The sequence below is a fragment of the Ammodytes marinus genome (genome assembly GCF_949987685.1).
Source record: "Ammodytes marinus genome assembly, chromosome: 12".
Taxonomy (NCBI): Eukaryota; Metazoa; Chordata; class Actinopteri; order Uranoscopiformes; family Ammodytidae; genus Ammodytes; species Ammodytes marinus.
This window is the reverse complement of record NC_137216.1, coordinates 21,292,028-21,311,807: the sequence shown is the minus strand read 5'-3', so window position 1 is coordinate 21,311,807 and position 19,780 is coordinate 21,292,028. Positions and strand designations below refer to the sequence as shown.

General features: G+C 41.2%; 1 protein-coding gene across 1 annotated transcript in view; it reads right to left on the bottom strand.

Moving 5' to 3' along the window:
• Positions 1-19,780, bottom strand: part of st6gal2a (ST6 beta-galactosamide alpha-2,6-sialyltranferase 2a) — a 52,261-nt gene that overhangs the window by 21,546 nt on the left and 10,935 nt on the right. Inside the window, exons 2-3 of the mRNA XM_080037746.1 lie at positions 2,864-2,921; positions 1,672-2,769 (exon numbers count right to left, since the gene is read on the bottom strand). Of these exons, the coding sequence (XP_079893872.1) occupies positions 1,672-2,674 (1,003 nt within the window). The 5' untranslated portion in view covers positions 2,675-2,769; positions 2,864-2,921. The remainder of the gene's footprint in view (positions 1-1,671; positions 2,770-2,863; positions 2,922-19,780) is intronic.

The following is a 19,780-nucleotide window of genomic DNA, read 5'->3' as shown; positions in this document are numbered from 1 at the left end:
GTGAGGAATAAAGATGTGCGCGATTGCCCTCAAATAACAAATTGTGACCATTTTCTTCTCTAACAACTTTGTTTTTATATTCTCACAATGAATCTCTGGTGAGATATGTGACAGGGTAGAAATAGGGTTGTTCACAAGAGAATATCAACAACAATAGAAGTATGGTGCTGGAATGACACATTCACTTGCTTCACTTGTGAGCATGTGCATACAGGTCACATTATTGGACAGCAACCAAAAACAAACATGGGGAGACCATGATGCATCAAGGAGGGTTTAGAAGCACCTGCCGGTTTAAGTCCAAGGCCTGGTGCTCGGAGCTGAAAACTGCCTCGCTTTTCTTTGCTGCCTAAAGGGAGTAATACCACTCTGTCCCATGTGTATTGCATACCATCACTAAAACAGCAACCAGAAATACAAAAAAACACAATATTATTCATGCTGACACATGCTCACTTGGAGCTGTACCTGAATGCATCTTTGATCTGTTAATCTATAAACAAACCTGTCTGCACCTACAGCAATATAAATAAATCTTTAAACGCAATTGTTTTGTTGTTTTTTTATAGCAAAAAAAGAATAGAGTAGAGGCATCAGTATTGAAAGACTGCAGGGCTGATGTATTCACCGACAGAGCACCACAAGTTAATTCCACAGTGACTACAAGGTCAAGTGCAGATCGAAGGTTTACATCACTCGTGTGCATCCTATTCTGAGTGAAAAGCTAGTCGGTCTGTTTTTCCTTCTCTGGAACACCATTATCTAGGACAGACAGTGTCTATAGAATGATGTCAGTTTATAGACATATTACAGAAATATAATGCACAAAGCCTAAGCTCTGTATATTAAAGCTGTTTGCTTTCTCTTAGCAGCTGAATTAACAAGGAAATGCAAGTAAAACTATACATGATGAAGAGGCCTGATTGCTTACCAGAGGGGGTTCTGTTTTTTTCCTCTAGTGAGCCATCTGTCACAGGGTTCACACTCTCCCCACTTACCAAAAAGCTGCCAAAGTCTCTAAACAGAGAGCACACACACAATTGAACGCAGAGATATATAACCTAGTAGGCACACACTCAAACCTGCTCGCAATGGGCTTGACAAGTAAATCAGCAAATGTGGAAGCAAATGTGGATCATTGCAGGTGGTTAGTGCATAGTTGTTGACCTTTAAAATTCAACATCTTAGGATGGCAGCTGTGCTCAAAGCATAACAGACTTAGCCACACACACACACACACACACACACACACACACACACACACACACACAATGTGTTGAGTTTGTTAACTGACACCTACACGACCACTACACTACTAGATAACAGGCCAAATAATGATTATGTTTCCAATGATGGCCTGTCTTTACGAAAGTTATTTTGCTGAAGTTTCTCTGTTCAACTCCACATGATATTATTATTTAGGGCACAAAAAGCTGATGTAACTAAAAGAGCGCCAGTCAAACCTCACGTGATGGAAAACAATGCAGCATCGTGTATGTCAATGCCTCATTTGCTAAGCATTATACTTTTATAGATTTTTTCTATTGATTTTCACCACATGTCCACTCTTTTTTTAATGTGCAAACTGAAAACGTCCATAAAAACAGGTGGCTGGAAATGCATTAACATTCATGACGGGAACACTTAACTTTTGCCTTTTGCTCTACTCACCGATCTGTTTGCCCAGTCCGGAGCGCAGGATGGCTCCGGCCGAGGTGACCACAGCACAGGTCTTGTAGCTGCTGTGGCCCTGCTGGCGTCTGTACAGATGCTCCAGGGGAAGAGACGGGACCAGACCAGCCCAGCCCAGAGAGGAGAAGGGCTCCTCTGATCCGTCCACCGTCCTCAGCCGGGCCTGGCTTTTCATCTGACACAGCAGCTCCTTAGCGCTCTGCGCCGCCCTGCGATTCCCCGTGAAGGCTACGTGGTGTTTGTTGGCGCTCACGTAGTCCTTCATGGCGCGCTGCAGCCGGGGACTCAGCATGCCGGCGGACACGCGGCCTCGCCACAGCCGCTGCACCACGGAGGCCGACTTGGAGAAGTAATACTCGTCTAAATCAGAGGAGTCCCCACCGTCCCTCCTTCCTGCTTTAGTCCTCACTCTGTTTCCTACTCTTTCTTCTTCTTCATCATTTTCCCTTGCATTGTCCTCGTCGTCTTCCTCCTCCTCCCCACCGCGGTAGCGGGTCGCCCTGACACGGTTCTGGTACTCTAAAGTTCTCTCCCGACTCTGGCCCGCCGGGTCCGAGTGAGAACCCACATTCTCTGTCCCAAAGGAGGACCATGCGGCCAAGTTCTGCTGGTCTAGGTACTCCTGGTGGCTGGTCTCCTGGCTCCCATAGACGGGGTAGAGGGCGCTGTTGGGGGCGCGGCTCCCATCCACACTGATCTTCGGGGTTGTGGTGCCGGCAGAAGGCTCTGGATCATCTCTGGAGTAGGTGGTTGCTAAGGTGGCGGTGGGATCGGGTCGGTTGGCGTGCTGTTGTTGATGGGAGCCTTGTATGGAGGCCAGACGACGGGTGTCAGGGTGCTGAGAGAGCAAGGAGCCAGCAGAGGTCAGGGGCTCGTTCACACGGGCATCCAGGAAGTAAGAGAGGAGCGCCAGGAAGAGAAGAACCCAGGCCAGCATCCCCGCCAGCACCAGCCTCCGCCACTGCCTCATACTGGACTTCATCGCCTCTCTCACTCACATACACGCCTGTTCAGCTGGCCCCACCAACAAACCAAAGCCCCACAGCCAGGACTAAGCGCAGAAGTCAGCTGGAGGGCCTGTAGAAGACAAAAAGGTCGGAATTAAACCTGCTAACAGGGGAATAAAAGGAGAAATGTTGACGGGTAAAAGCAAAAAGTTTGAAACACTCACCTCAACTGATGCTTCTAATTCTTCATTTCGGTGTGTCCCTCCAAGTTATAACAGGATCCTGAGAAGAGGAGTGGTAGAGATGAGTCAGAAGAGTGCACATGCATAAACACACCACGGGAAATCAAGTCCTGCAGGGCAGAACTCAGCTGTTCCACTCATAACAAAAGGACATGTTTTAAGATGAGGCCTTTCTATTAACTGGAATCAGATTTACAGCTTTGCTCGTAAAACCTTCAGCATTTAACAACATACACACTAGGGCCCGACCGATATATCGGCCGGCCGATTTAGTCGGCCGGTTACAGCACATCTCCGAAAAATCGGCAAATTATTATTTTTCAAGCAATTACGTTGAGTGAGATGCATTGCTGCCCCAGAAGTAGCCACATGCATAGCATTAAAGTTATGGCCTATTAACAGCAGCAGCAGGTGTGTTGTAATACATTGGATTAATTCACTTGACAGTTTCCCCTGACACCAATAGCAGAGTCATTGGTCATCTTTTGACTGTTAATAGTAATTGATATAATTTATATAGTGCTTTATTTAAGGTCATTCAAAGACACTTAACATCATAAATAGAGAAAATCATACTTGAATGAATGAATGAACACTTTATTCCAGACTCAACGTTCCATATAAAAAGACAATACAAATACATGACAACACAAATTAAAATACATACAAGCATCGATTCCAATGTTTCCACAACCCAGAGGAGAACCTTGTATCACTCTGTTTAGTGTCAGTGAGTGCAGTTATTACTTTGTTTTCTGACTCTAGGAGTCGACAAATAAATGTATACATTAAATTCCTCAACACAGCATGAAAGGTGGGGACATTACTAGTCACAAACAAAGAGCTAGCACTAGTCCATCTAGGAAGCTTAAGGAGGATCCTAAACGCATCGTTATACGCTACCTGTAACTTTTTCAGTTTTGCTGTTCTATATTTACACCAGAGGTGAGCTGTGTAAAATGGAGTACAGTAGGCTCTGAAGAGACTAACTTTAACATCATCCGTGCACATATGAAATTTGCGTGCCAACATATTGGCCTGAGCATAAAGCTTACAGCACTGGCGCTGGACATCATCATCATCACATAGATCATCAGTGATGATGTGACCTAAATACTGTACCTTCTTAACCACCTCTAGAGTACAGTCAGATAGCAAAAATGAAGGAAACGTTTGCTTTTGATCCTCCTTAGTTTTAGCAATCATAATAACGCTCTTCTTAGGATTGAACTTGATGTCATATTGAACTCCGTAGCTAGAGCACACTTTAAGCAGTTGCTGTAGCCCAGCACTATATGGAGACATGATGACCAAATCATCAGCGTAAATGAGGTGGTTGATAAGACTGTCTCCCACCATACAACCAGTCTTACATCCGTTAAGCTTCTTAGAAAGATCATCCATATACACATTGAAGAAGACATTGTCTATATTTAGTTTTTTTTTTATATAAAAAAAGAAAACTAAATATAGACAAATTAAAAATAAGGTTTGAATTGGAGTCAGGCGCATTATGCTTTCTTAAAGAGGTGAGTTTTGAGTTGACTTTTGAATGAGTTTATTTAGTCTGAGATGCTGATGTTTGGAGGGAGAGAGTTCCAGAGGGTTGGGTGCAGTTCCATAAAATGCTTTATGCCTGAGTTTAAAAATGTGTCATGTCACTTTAGACATATTTGTAACACTTTATTTCTTTTTAGATAATGCATATTTCAATTAATAAACAGTTCCTGTACACCTATCGGCAGTAACAAGTATTCATATATATTTAAGGGTTCAAAAAAGTAAATTTTTTCAATATATATTTTAGGGATTAAAAAAAAAATCGGCCGATTTAATCGTTATCGTAATTTTTCTTTGAAAATAATCGGCATCGGCACTCAAAAATCCATATCGGTCGGGCCCTAATACACACAACAAGACTTCCGTATATGAGCAGTTTACATGCCTTGTCAGGTAACAAAGTTCATGCCAAATATCAATCATTATAAAAGAACTCAACAGCTTTATGAAACAAATTTCCCCTAAGGGCATTGGTTTTTGTTCATGCATTCACCTTTGCTGATTTGATTGATGTACAAGAAAAATAAAAAAAAATAAAAGTCCAATCATTGAAAATAGCTCTCATTATCAGCCTGGCTTACTCCAATACTCTGCAACACCTTCGGTTCTCTGATGGCTTACAGAGTGAAATACACAGCCATGAAGGTAAATAAATGAAGCATTAAATTGCCTCACATCAGAGGACCACAATCCTCTCAACCGCACGTAATTATGAGCTTTGGTCTCTTAATGTGGGAGCATTTTTCGCTCTCGAGAGAGTGACAGAAAGAGAGAAAGAGAGAGAGAGAGAGGGAGAGACAGACAGTCAGAGTGGGAGCGGGAGAGACAGACAGACAGAGTGAGACAAGAGGTGGAAAAAAGCTCCCGAGTGTTAAGCCTCCTCTAGTCCTAATTACAGCTTCCTGTATCTATAACTGCTGGATCCTGCAGCGTGCAGCAGAAGTGATCCCAGGTGCCTCTGCGCCCCCCTACCCATATACCCATCCAGGCCTCCAGGCCCAGGGGCCACACAGAGGGCCAAAGGCTCACACACTGACCCGAGCAGGGACTAAAACTGGACAAACAGCAGGGACTAACTGGACCAGAGGGAGCAAAGGCGGTATGGGAGAAAGAAAATAACGGCAAAGCAAGCGCTTGCACATAAACACACATCTGCAAAAACAAACAGACTCAACAAATCGGACTCTGTTTGATGCCTTAAGGCCAAAGGCAGGTGGGGGTAGGTGTCCGCCAGTAATCCACTGTGTAGCAGTTTGGACATGTTGACAACGGTCGGGTCAAATGTTACGCAGAGTACTCATGCAGAGGAAACTATGCCATTTCACACCTGGAGGTATGAAACAACAGCGGGACTGAACACAAAACTAAGAAAACAAGCAGAGGAAGTCACAGCTGCCCAGCGACAACTCTTGTCAACAAGTAGATCATACATTACTATATGCACCACTGCTCCACAGAAGCCCACTGTGCGTGTGTGCGTGTGTGTGTGTGTGTGTGCGTGCGTGTGTATACGAGTGCCCCGGGGCATGTTGTTCATGCATACGTGTGCGCAGCCATTTTACCTCACCTGGCAGCAATCAGGTTGAGTGCTTCAGTAACTGCGGTGGAACAACAGAAATGCATGGCGCGGATGGAGAGACGAGGTGGAGGACACGGCTCGTCTTGTAAGGGCTACACAAAGACGCAGTACAAAGCGGCAAACATGGAAACCAGACATTGCCAGAAAGCAAATGCCGACTGAATGACTTAGTGGGAGTTAGCAGGAGACAGTGAATAGCAAAAGGAGCCTGATAGAATATAAAAGGTGTGGATCTCATTATGACCAAAACCAAGAGCCAGGGTTCATATTAGATGGTGGGAGAGAGGAAACTTTTGTACTAGGGAAGAGGATAAAGGTTAAATGTTTGCAGGCCATTTGCCCTCGAAGGGGCTCATTATGTGGTTTATGACCTGCATTAGAGGAAAACCAGGAGTGAGCAAATGAGTTGTGACCAGAGAGGAAACAATTATTGAGATAAATATTAGAAAAGGTATTCAAATATGTCTGGGTTGTGTGACTAGTGTGACAAATACACACATGTGTGTGTACAGCCAGCCAAGCATCTTAAAACATTACAAATATGAAAAATGCATTAAGTATAACATGCTGCAAAGTTGTAGATCACCCTGTGCACAATAAAGATGTGGTACATTACCTCCGCATATTGGAAAAAAAGGACATAGAGGCGTGGATGAAGATGAAAGACTCCAATACTGTGGTCTAATTGAGGTGAATGAAATTAATTGAATTCCATGATGTCTTTTATATCAGTATGTAGGACAAATATGGTTAAAAAAAAGTTCATGTTACTGATTTAGATTTGATAGATATTGAGCTAGGTTTAATTGAATAACTTTTTAATAATTTTTTGAATTTTCTGAATCTCTGTAAAGCTTGTGATAGGAGTAGGAAAGTCAATATGTGGCAGAACATTTCCTAAGGCTCTTGTGTCTTTGTCCCTCTATGTTTGTGTTTGTATATTTGATGTGTTTTTATCATAGAATAGTATGTCCTTGGGCGTTATTTGAGGGAGGTTTATGTTAATGTTCAGACAATGTTTATGTGTTTGTTCGGCTGATGTTGATGTATTGTGCAGTTAGCCGCAAACATGCCATATCCTTTCGTTTGTTGTTGTTAGTTAATGCGACTGAACAACTGCATTATGTAAATTACCAGAAAACAAAGTAAGTTCATTAAAATTAAATATTCATGTATCTATTGTTTGGTGTACAAAACTTCATAAAATTGTTAAAGGTTCAGTAAGCGGAAAGGTCAGTTTAAGTAGCTAACTTCCCTCGTCCCCACGTCTCCACAATAAAGGCCGAATTCCACCGGCTGCGTCTCCGGTCCTTCTCCGCTCCAGCACGGCAGAAACAAAAATACAATTAAGAGCAGTCAGTGGGTGAGTTTCCACCGCGTCCGCTGCACCATCTCTCTGCTCCGCTGCTGCTCCAGCTCTCCGGTGAAATACGCACTGCTTCTATTTCTGCCGGATGCCGGAGCTCACCGCATCAATTTAGCACAGAACACATCGAGATAGACAGGAACACAGGTGCCGACAAAACAATAAAACCTCCGGTTAATTTTCAAAATAAGACACTCGGTGTTCACTGCAGGTGACATTCTCAAAACAGAGACACATACAAGCATGTCCACTGTTCTTTTACTCGTTCGGATGGGAACAATAACCTTCCGTGCGTTCGTTGTTGTGTAAATACCATATAGGAGAATCATATTATCAAGAGCGATCGCCCGTCACTTTTATTACCGCGGGAACTCCTCGTTCTCGCGACTCCAGCTGTTCAGCGGAGCTGGCCGTGCTGGTTTGAAAACGGAGCCGGTGGGTATTGCCGGACGTGAGCGCACGGAACAAAACCGTTGGACACCGCACCCGCAGCCAGTGGAATTCCGGGGTAATGCAAGCAGCGAGTTATCTAGCATCATCTCAGATCTGTAAGTGTGATAAAACATGATAAAAAACATCAAAACAGACATTGGGAAGGATTTTTACCTGCTCCGCCATTGTAGGCGCATAAACATTCACCCATCTGTTGCTCTGCATGTGCACCGGCAGTGGGGTGCCGATTTGTAGCGTTCTCTCTTCTGATTGGTTATCAGTAGTGGGATCCCCTAAAAGTTTATTTGCCGATTACATGCAAAGCGGGTGACTGAGAGCTCGGCTTTATGAAACGCATACACTACATACTGCAAGTGATCACTGTATGAATAAAGAGCAATTTAACACTTATATTAAAAGGTGAAGTAAGCGATTTATTTATGTTAATATAAGTGTTAAATCGCTCTTTATTCATACAGTGATCACTTACATAATGTGCGCGTTTCATAAAGCCGATCTCTCAGTCAGCTGCTTTGCATGTAATCGAAGGCCCCCTCACACATGCAGTAATAAGCTTTCTATGTGTGAATTCTTTACTGTTCATAAAAAGCTATCCACCCTCTGGGCCCATTATCTCATAATCCGTCTATGAACCAAATGGTTTCCACAATATTTTAATTTTTTTCGCGGGGAGAAAGCATTATTTAAAAAAAAAAAAGTAGGGGCCCCCCACACTGGGTCTTGAACTTGAAACGGGCCCCGAGATCGTTGAGACCGCCCCTGCCCGCTTGTCGTGCCGCCTGACAACGGAACGCGCCTTCTCTCTGCCCGGCCCCGCTCGCCTCTCCATTGAGAATTAGTTGGCGCAACAAACGCCTCGGCCCGTGTGAAACGGCCTTAACTACTGAACGAAGGAAATCAAATGAGATTTTGGCATTTCCCCCCCAAAAAACTGGACAAATTGTGCTGGTGAAAAAAGAGAACAACTCTGGGAAAAACGGGCAACACTAGATGCGGAGCTGTTTGAGAAGCGGACCAAACCATTACTTCTAAATACAGGGGGGGTGTAGGGGAGAATAAGTAATAGGTAATTTGTCACACGGGTTGGTTGTCACAATCGTTATATCTCGGAACCAGAAGGCGCTGTCTGTGAAATTTTGGTATGTAAATATCCAGAATTGGGATCAGAGGTCACCTACATAGTCTTCCTTGGAGTTAGACTGCTGAATTTGAGGTGAGAGGACTGTTTGTGTTTTTCATGTCAAATTGAAAATATTTAGCTCCTCAGTATTTTTCTTCTAGGCTTTTACACAATGTGTTTATAACAAAACAGTTGTTACCCATAAAAAGTGTGAAGGGTAAACTATAGTTTAGATTGTGGTTAGCAAGCTAATTAGTTGTCAGATGGTTGTTGGCCTTGATGCTAGCAAGAAATTCAAGTTGAGGTTGGTCGTCACATTTTTTGGGGGGTTGGTTGTCACAGGTTATCCAAAGGCTACAGCCAGAAAAGGAACCCAATAATGAAAGAAATTGTCAAGCTGTATCCTCACTGACACCGCAGAGAAGGAAAGAATAGAGCAGGAAAAGGCAGCTAGCATGCAAAAGAAAAAAGGGCAACAAAATCAAAAATGCGTCACAACCATGATATGTCAACACCGACTTACAATTTCTGAAGTTATTTGAAATGTTTCGATAATTTTATTTTCCTGAAGTAGTTCATACTAGCACCAATCATCAACAGAAAAACCAAATGGCTTACTAGATTAATTCCATTTGTTTTGTTTAAGAAATGTTAATATGTCAACATCGTGACGTCAGATGTCAACTCCGTCAGATTTCCTGGCCAATGACGGAAGTTGACATTAAATGTATTTGGCATCATATTTGGGTGGTTTTCAAGTTATTATAATAATATTAAATATAGAAATAGGGTTTAGTTTTTCTAATACTGTATTTATGGAAACTCTCATAATCTCCTTTGTCATGGATGATTCTTAAAAAAGTACAGGATGATATACAAAATGAAATGATTTAGTGTGAGTCTGTTAGAGCAAGTCTGATTGAACGACTGCAATGTGAATCTTGAATTAACGCTCAACCAATAATATGCTGTTATAAAATCAGTTTTTGATTATTTATGGTTAAAATGACTACATCTGGGTTTTTGTCACCACTGTCTGATATGTCAAATCCATAAGATATACTTGTCAACTCCGTCAGATATGTGTCAACTCTGTCAGATTTATATTATTTTGATAATATTGCATAATGATATTTCATAGTTGGTCATATGTGAACATCTAACCAGTCACCTAACATGAGGATGCGTTTTGAAATTTGAATCTTGATTGCTGTTATTTTAAAGTAAAAATTCTATTACACAGTTCAACTGAAGAACATAAAGGAAGAAAGGTGTTGATATAAAATAAGGAATGGCAAGGTAAAAAGCCCATTTTGATAAAAAGGACAAGAGCTGGGAGGTTGTGTCAAAGCTTAGCTCAGAAGCTTAGTTTATGGTGGATACATACATGTCATTTAATTTGCCTAACATAGGGTTTGTATTTTTTTAACATTGCACACTGTTTTGACCCACTTCTCAAGAATCACTGATATGTGCATTTTTATTTATATGAAAAAAATTGTTGCCCCATTTATGTCTATACATTAAATAAAAAGTTAAAAAACTGCATCTAGCTTAGCGTCTAAAACAGAGACAGGAGGAAACGGCAAGCTCGTCTGTCAGAGGTTTGAAAACAAATCTTTAATAAATACATTATGTGTGATAAGTCTTTTATGCAAAGCTAATCTTACCCGGCTGGCCGTAGGTCTGTGCTTAACACACTGTAATACAAGCAGTATTGATCTTCTCAATTAATTCTTGGCAAGAAAGTAAAAGCATAATTCCAAACTTAACGTTTTCACTTATGGGGAGTATTAAAATAAAAATACTTCAGTGTTTGATTGTGAGCAGATAGTTTTTCTGTGTGACTTCTCTTTCCAACAGTGTACAGCAGTGCAGTGCACACAAAGAACAGAGGAATGAAAGATAGCCGAGTTAAGGGATGAAGGTTCCATGTTCACTTCATCGGCCAATCAGTAAACAAGCGGGGATGCTAATTCAGCTCTTAAAACAACCTGCTTATGAACATGCAGATTACACAGTGTAAGTACAGCTGTCCGGACTTGTTGAAGTGATTGACGTTTGCCTAGAGATAAATCATGTCCTAGCCTATACATGCTTACATGACTAACTTTTCAGTGATATCACTCCGTTCATCTGTCAGTTGGACAAAAACGGGGCAGCAGTGGTGACACAGGCAGACTGCAGTATGTGTGGATCTAATAGACGTGTTGCCTGGAAGTCTGAGAAAGCCGAGGGCTGTCCAAAAAGCCACAATTCATCAAGTCAACACAGGGCCGCAAGCAGAGTTTCTGCTGGCTTCAAGACAGTTTGCCTGGGGATCAGACGTGAACCACACCTGTTGGCTATTCTCACAAACATTCACAACATTTTAATACCAATAGTATCGCTGCTCCACCCTGATATTTTTACATATTATGCATCATTTCAAAATTGTTAACAACACGCAGTAGTGCACCGAATGTATTAATAGAATGTTGTTGTGAATGCTTGTGAGACTTGCCAACAGCGCTACGACGCGAGATCAACAGTGTTTGCCAACCTGTTAATATCGCTTCGTTCTACACCCCTCAGGTGAACCAAACCTGCCAATTCTCACCTACTTCACCAACATTGGAATAATAGCATAGATGCGTGAAAAGTTCTATATGATATAGAACTATTCTCGCACCTCAGGTACATAAAGTACTATGAATCATTTAATTGTAAACAACCCGCAGTAGCGCTCCAAATTCCAGATTTGGTTCAACAGCATTAAATGCTTTGTGTGTTGAGAACGCTGTGCTGAACACCACCGAAGCTAACCCGGGTTCAGATGGGGCACATGCAGAAAAAAAATCACAGTCAATACTTTATAATAGGAACAAGCCAGAAGAAGTACTTCATCCCTGTAATTCGGATTCAGGAGATCCTCAAAGTGCTCCTTCCACTGCCCGATAACCTCCATCAGGTGCAGTTAACAGCGTCCCATCCTTACTGTACACAGCTTTGATGGTTCCCCTGCTTTGATGAGGTGCCTTTACTAGACTTTACTGCTTGAATGCTTGTAGGTGCAAACTTTTCCCTTGTCCATTTTAGGAGTTTAATTTGATCTTGGTACAGGCAATTGCATAATATCCCATGCCTATATGTGTGTCAGCATATACAAATAGCAGGCGGATTTTTAACAATTTAATTTTTCTACATACATACGTGCAATATGTCAATATGAAAAAAGTGGGCATGCCAAGTTTAAACAAATGGATTAGTGAGTTATCTACAACTCTGCCCTTAGAAAAAATTACATACATTATTAAGGGAAAGGAGTCACTCTTTAATAACACATGGGGTCCGTTTATAAGTTTTCTGGAGAGGAGAGACATAGCACATATGATAGAAGAACCTAGGATTAATAAATTACCCTCTGCAACGCTCACGTGACTATATGATGAACACTAGATTGTAATGTGATTTCACTTGTATTCCCCGACCACAACATTAGAAATACTACGGGACTTATTGTTTGTTATATACTTTTGGTTTTGTTTGTTAGACGCCTGTATTGAGGGGTCTCACGTTATTTTTATTTTGCTTGTTGTATTTTTTTTTATATATATCTTTTTTGTAATGTCCTACACCTTGGTGCTAATATATGGTACAAACCTGCTGATTAATGTGTAAGACTTTGTTCTTGCAAAATGTTAAAAATATTGAGAGTTGTATCCTGACTGGCTGCGTCACTGCATGTTTATCAGCTGCTACGCTCTTGACCATAAGGCTTGACCACTTGAGAGTGGTGAAAACTGCCCAGCACATCACCGGGACAAAGCTGCTATCCATGGAGGACCTTTACAGCCAGCAGTGTAGAAGGGAGGCCAACAGCATCATTAAAGGCCGCCATCACCCCAGTTACAAACTGTATCCTTCTGCTGGTGCCTGTAAAACTGCACCGCAGCATCCAGTTCCCTTTCACCTGACAAAGGGACAATTCCATCCCACATCCCATTATGTTTACATCAGTGTGTGTGTGTGTATTTATTTATATAATATATATATATATATATATATATATATATATATATATATATATATATATATATATATATATATATATATATATATATATATACATACATACACATACATACACATACATATATACATACATACATATATATATACATACATACAGTCATATGAAAAAGTTTGGGAACCCCTCTCAGCCGGCAACATTGCACTGATTTGTTGAACCATGTACAGATACACAATCTGCAGCCAGATGTTCTTGCAGGTCTTTGGAGGTGATCTTTGGGTTGTGTGCAACCATTCTCACAATCCGCCGCATATGCCGCTCTTGTACTTTTCTTGGTCTGCTAGACCTGGGTTTAACTGCAACTGTGCCTGTGTCCTTCCATTCCCTGACAACGTTCCTTACAGTAGAAATTGACAATTGAAACCTTTGGGAAAGCTTCTTGTAGCCTTCCCCTAAACCATGATAATGAATAATCTTTGTTTTTAAGATATTTTGGGAGCAGTTTTGATGGTCCCATTCTGTCTCACTTCAGCAGAGAGTCAAAGAGAAGTGCAACTTGCATTTAGGCACCTAAAATACATTTTCTCATGATTAAACAGACATTTCTATGAGGTTCAAGGCTTAACAACATAATCCAACCAACTTTGTGTTTAAAGTCATCAGTTTTACATGCTGTTACAGGCATTACAATCAACAAAACCACAAGGGTACCCATATTTTTGCACAGCCAGTTTTTCACATTTTATTTTATTTCACACAACCAAATACTGCTTTTCAAAAAATCTTTGTTTGGAAAACATACCAGTAGTTAGCTGTTCCTGGTAAATTAAAGACATACCACTTTTATCTTTTTTTTGTGAAAGCAGAGTCAATTATAATGCCGGCTGAGAGGGGTTCCCAAACTTTTTCATATGACTGTATATATATATATATATACATATATACACACACACACACAGGTCCTTCTCATATAATTAGCATATTGTGATAAAGTTCAATATTTTCTGTAATGTACTGATAAACATTAGACTTTCATATATTTTAGATTCATTACACACAACTGAAGTAGTTCAAGCCTTTTATTGTTTTAATATTGATGATTTTGGCAAAAAAGTAAAGAAAAACCAAAAATCCCTATCTCAAAAAAATAGCATATTTCATCCGACCAATACATTTTTAATACAAAAAAGTCAACCTTCAAATAATTATGTTCAGTTATGCACTCAATACTTGGTCGGGAATCCTTTCGCAGAAATGACTGCTTCAATGCGGCGTGGCATGGAGGCAATCAGCCTGTGGCACTGCTGAGGTGTTATGGAGGCCCAGGACGCTTCGATAGCGGCCTTAAGCTCATCCACAGTGTTGGGTCTGGTGTCTCTCAACTTCCTCTTCACAATATCCCACAGATTCTCTATGGGGTTCAGGTCAGGAGAGTTGGCAGGCCAATTGAGCACAGTAATACCATGGTCAGTAAACCATTTACCAGTGGTTTTGGCACTGTGAGCAGGTGCCAGGTCTTGTTGAAAAATGAAATCTTCATCTCCATAAAGCTTTTCAGCAGATGGAAGCATGAAGTGCTCCAAAATCTCCTGATAGCTAGCTGCATTGACCCTGCCTTTGATAAAACACAGTGGACCAACACCAGCAGCTGACATGGCACCCCAGACCATCACTGACTGTGGGTACTTGACACTGGACTTCAGGCATTTTGGCATTTCCTTCTCCCCAGTCTTCCTCCAGACTCTGGCACCTTGATTTCCGAATGACATGCAAAATTTGCTTTCATCCGAAAAAAGTACTTTGGACCACTGAGCAACAGTCCAGTGCTGCTTCTCTGTAGCCCAGGTCAGGCGCTTCTGCCGCTGTTTCTGGTTCAAAAGTGGCTTGACCTGGGGAATGCGGCACCTGTAGCCCATTTCCTGCACACGCCTGTGCACGGTGGCTCTGGATGTTTCTACTCCAGACTCAGTCCACTGCTTCCGCAGGTCCCCCAAGGTCTGGAATCGGCCCTTCTCCACAATCCTCCTCAGGGTCCGGTCACCTCTTCTGGTTGTGCAGTGTTTTCTGCCACACTTTTTCCTTCCCACAGACTTCCCACTGAGGTGCCTTGATACAGCACTCTGGGAACAGCCTATTCGCTCAGAAATTTATTTCTGTGTCTTACCCTTGTCTTGCTTGAGGGTGTCAATGATGGCCTTCTGGACAGCAGTCAGGTCGGCAGTCTTACCCATGATTGCGGTTTTGAGTAATGAACCAGGCTGGGAGTTTTTAAAAGCCTCAGGAATCTTTTGCAGGTGTTTAGAGTTAATTAGTTGATTCAGATGATTAGGTTAAGAGCTTGTTTAGAGTACCTTTTCATGATATGCTAATTTTTTGAGATGGGAATTTGGGGTTTTCATGAGCTGTATGCCAAAATCATCAGTATTAAAACAACAAAAGACCTGAAATATTTCAGTTGGTGTGCAATGAATCTAAAATATATGAAAGTTAAATTATTATCATTACATTATGGAAAATAATCAACTTTATCACAATATGCTAATTATATGAGAAGGACCTGTATATATATATAGATAGAGGGGAGAACGGGGGAATCTGAGGCATCAGGTAATGTGAGTCACCCCCTGTATCTAGGCAACGGAAAACATTTGTGGTCATGTGAGATATATGTTTTCAAGCCCCTCTCATTTCCCCATGGCCCTGAAAGAGAGGACCTCATGGTGCTGTGGTAAGCATGTTTTTTTCACCAAAATAGGTATTTTGCATGTAAAACTAAATTTTCTTGCCAACTAGCTCATCTTTAAAGATACTAATAGTTGCCTTTTCGGGTTGAAGATGGCCTCAAAATCAACTCCCAAACCTACTGCCAGTTTCTGGAAGATACTTTCTTCAAGCAGTGGTACAGGAAAAAGTCTGCATCTTTCAAGAAGAACATGATTTTAATACAGGACCATGCTCCATCACATGCATTGAAGTACTCAATTGCATGGCTAGCCAGTAAAGGCCTTAAGGATGAAAAAATAATGACATGACCCCCTTCTTCACATGACTTAAACCTGTGGGCCCTGCTTAAATGGGATATTTACAGTTAAGGAAATCAGTACACCTCTCGGAACAGTGTCTGGGAGGCTGTGGTTGCTGCTGCACAAAAAGTTGATCGTCAACAGATCAAGACACTGACAAACTCCATGAATGGAAGGCTTGTGACAGTTATTGAAAAGAAGGGTGGCTATATTGGTCACTGATTTTTTTTTGACATGTCAGAAATTTGTATTTGTAAATTTTGAGTTGTTTTATTGTTCTCACTTTAACAGATGAAAATAAACAAGTGAGATAGGAAAAAAAAATGTATTTAGTTGCATAATAATTCTGCACACTAATAGTTGCCTAATAATAGCAAAACATATATATATTCTCGTAAGAAAGACAAAACCTCACTTTTAGTTTCGTAAACATTCAGGTTTAGGTTCATTAACATTTTGGATTGACCGAGAGCACTGTAGTTGTTCAATAATAAAATGAATCCTCAAAAATACAACTTGCCTAATAATTGTGCACACAGTGGCCCTCATTTATCAAACTTGCGTGGAAACTGGTGCAGATTCTGGCGCAAATACCTCCCTACGCCAGGTATTGCGTGGTATTTATCAAACAGTCGTATCTAGCCAATCTCAGCATATGCCAGGCCATTATTGATAAATGCGGCGGCTGAAAACAATCGTATCACGGCCCTATATTTTCTCAGTTTACAGGCCTCGTCCAGAGGTTTTACAACATGGATATGCACATTACGGCACAGTAGAGAAACTTCTCTGAAGTAGAAATTGAAAGAATAACAGCGAAAGTAGAAAAAAAAGAGTTTCATTTCGGAGCATTACAAGCGACATCAAAGAACGACAGAAGGCAGCAGTTAGGAAGGAAATAACTGCTGCGGTCAACAGCGTTGGTGTTGACAACAAACATCTCCAGCTGAGGATTTTGCATTTGAGGTTTACATCAGAAGGCTATCGCTCAAATTCTATAAAACAGCATATACAATTATATGTCGCCATTTATTTACATAGACGAAGAAAAAGTGGTCTGACTCAAAAATCGCCACTAAAAAAAGTGTGTTGCTGTTCTGAAATGCAACCAACTGGGCTGGGGGTGTGGGCATAATATAAGTGGTAGAGGAGAAAAAGACGCACCAACTGTACGATAATGGTCCCCATAAAAGAAATACGTCTGCAGAGATTTGAATGATTAAAATGTATTGGCCCTTTTAGATAGCACTACTCAAAAGGGGTTTAAAAACTAAAAATAACACATTTTGCGTTTTACTGTATGACAGCATGCGCTTGGTCAGCCCGGCCGTCAGCTGCACAAGCCGACCCAGCAACGATCAGCTGTGAGAGCGCCCACTGTCCTGCTCCACCAGCAGATCGGAAAAACGTGCCGGTTAACGGTGGAAATAAATCGCTCGCTTAAGCGATCAATGACACATTAAAAGAGGAACTAACATCTAAAAAGTGCTTCAAATAAATACAATGTTAAGCTGAATGTTGTGCCGTGTATTTTTTATCATAAAGAGCAGTGTAGGCCTACTACATATTTAATAGGCTGCTTAGGCTAACATTTTGAATGAATGCAGCCCTCGTGCCTCAGTGTCCCCCCAGCTGCTCCAAGTCGGAGACAACTGCCCTTATGCAGTCCCATGCAGGGCTCCTAAGTGGCCGGTGTGTGCACTATTGAATCAGCTCTCCTACTACATAAGCTGCACAATTTTAAGTGATTAATATATTTATTTCGGTCTGAGCAAACACTGCATTTGTATTATTTTCTAATAATTGTCCAACAAAGTCATCGGCTACCCGGCACAGCCTGCACTGCGAGTCCATGCTGTTTACAAACTTGCGTACACGAGCTGAGAGCTGGCGTGGGATTTGAGCGTATCCTACGCTCACGTCCATATTGATAAATGCAGAGATTTGCGTGGAAATGTACGTACACCCATTTTTCTGGTCTACGCACGGTTGATAAATGAGGGCCAGTGTGTGTGTGTGTGTGTGTGTGTGTGTGTGTGTGTGTGTGTGTGTATATATATATATATATATTAGGGCTGTCAAATTAACGCGTTAATTTCGATTAATTAATCACAGAAAAATTAACGCGATTAAAAAAATTAACGCAGATTAATCGCACTTCTACATTGCCCTTTGACCCGGTGCAAAAGAGGTGAGACGATAGCGGAGCTGCACTTGTAACTTGCGGAAACGACCCGCACGGGATTAAACAGTAAATAAAGAAGCATAGAGAGGGCTCTATGGATGTGTATGGGCTGCTCCGGGAAAATAAGCATGAAGGTAGGAATACGTCTTATGTTATTCTCCGCAGTGTCTGTGCATTATTGGTTTAGTGGGTGCCTAATTAACAGTGTAGGTTCAAAACAGTAGGCTATCTCTCAATCTTCCTCCGTCTCACTTCTGTTTGCTAGCTGCGATCGTCTCCCGCTAACGGACACCCTCACACTCTTCCTAGCAGATATTCCTGTCTTTTTTCCTCCTTTGTGTGTGTGTGTGTGTGTGTGTGTGTGTGTGTGTGTGTGTGTGTGTGTGTGTGTGTGTGTGTGTGTGTGTGTGTGTGTGTGTGTGTGTGTGAATTTATTTAATGTAGAAACCTCGCTGAGGGGAGGAGACAGAAGTTACGAGAGACGGACAGAGAGAGAGGGAGAGAGAGAGAGAGAGAAACGAACGGTAGCCTATACAGTTGTTTATAAACAGGCATAAAAGTGTCATATAAGTATGCGATTAATTTAGATTAATTAATCACAGAGCCTGTAATTAATTAGATTATTTTTTTTTAATCGCTTGACAGCCCTAATATATATATATATATACACACACACACAGTATATGTTCCTTCATCACAGTATACAGTGTTATATCCTATCAAACAGCATTTTATTTTAACATTAAATTACATTTGATTCTATTTCATATTATACTTTAATCCTACATTTTAACATTTCTTTGCACTATTTATGTCTTGCATTTACATGACAAATTCTCCTTCCACTTGTATGTTCTTCTTTATGTGTTTGTGTGTATGTTGTATTTTTGATTGGAGCCTGGGGCTCAAGAATTTCATTCCCAACGACTGCTCTTGTGAATGTTGTAGCAGCATCCTCCATGAGCAAACATAATCTTGTTCAGGAGTTGATTTGGCTGCTTCATCTGTAACAAACCCACAAATAAACAGCATCTTGCATTCAGTAATAATCCATCTCCATCAGTTATGTTATCGGATGTTACCGTTTTAAAGAAGAAACGAAACATTTGGAACATTCTACAGGAAAACATTTAAAAGCAGATCAGCTAATGAAACAATTATTAATAGGCTACCATCGATGTGGTTGTTACGTTAAGGCTGCATTTTATGTTGCTTTCGAGAGGATTGAGTAAATTCCAGGATTATGTCCATGTCTAAATCTTCCTCTAGACGTTTGCTAAAGAAATATCACTCCGCAATATGACGTTTTACTATCTACTCTTGAGCTAAAACCTCACAGAATTAAGAGTATTTTCATGAACATAAATGTCCAATTTTAATGATTCACAGCTCTGCATTGGAGAGAACAGGCAGCTGCAGCAGAAATATAAAGGTGAGAAGGAATGACAAAGAGAGGTGCTGTTCAAACAGCCAGAGTTTGAAAGAAATAAACTAGATTTACTGAGAAGGGTCAGTCTGTTGTATTTTTGCAGAGTGGAATGATATGGACATGTGTGTGTGTGTGTGTGTGTGTGTGTGTGTGTGTGTGTGTGTGTGTGTGT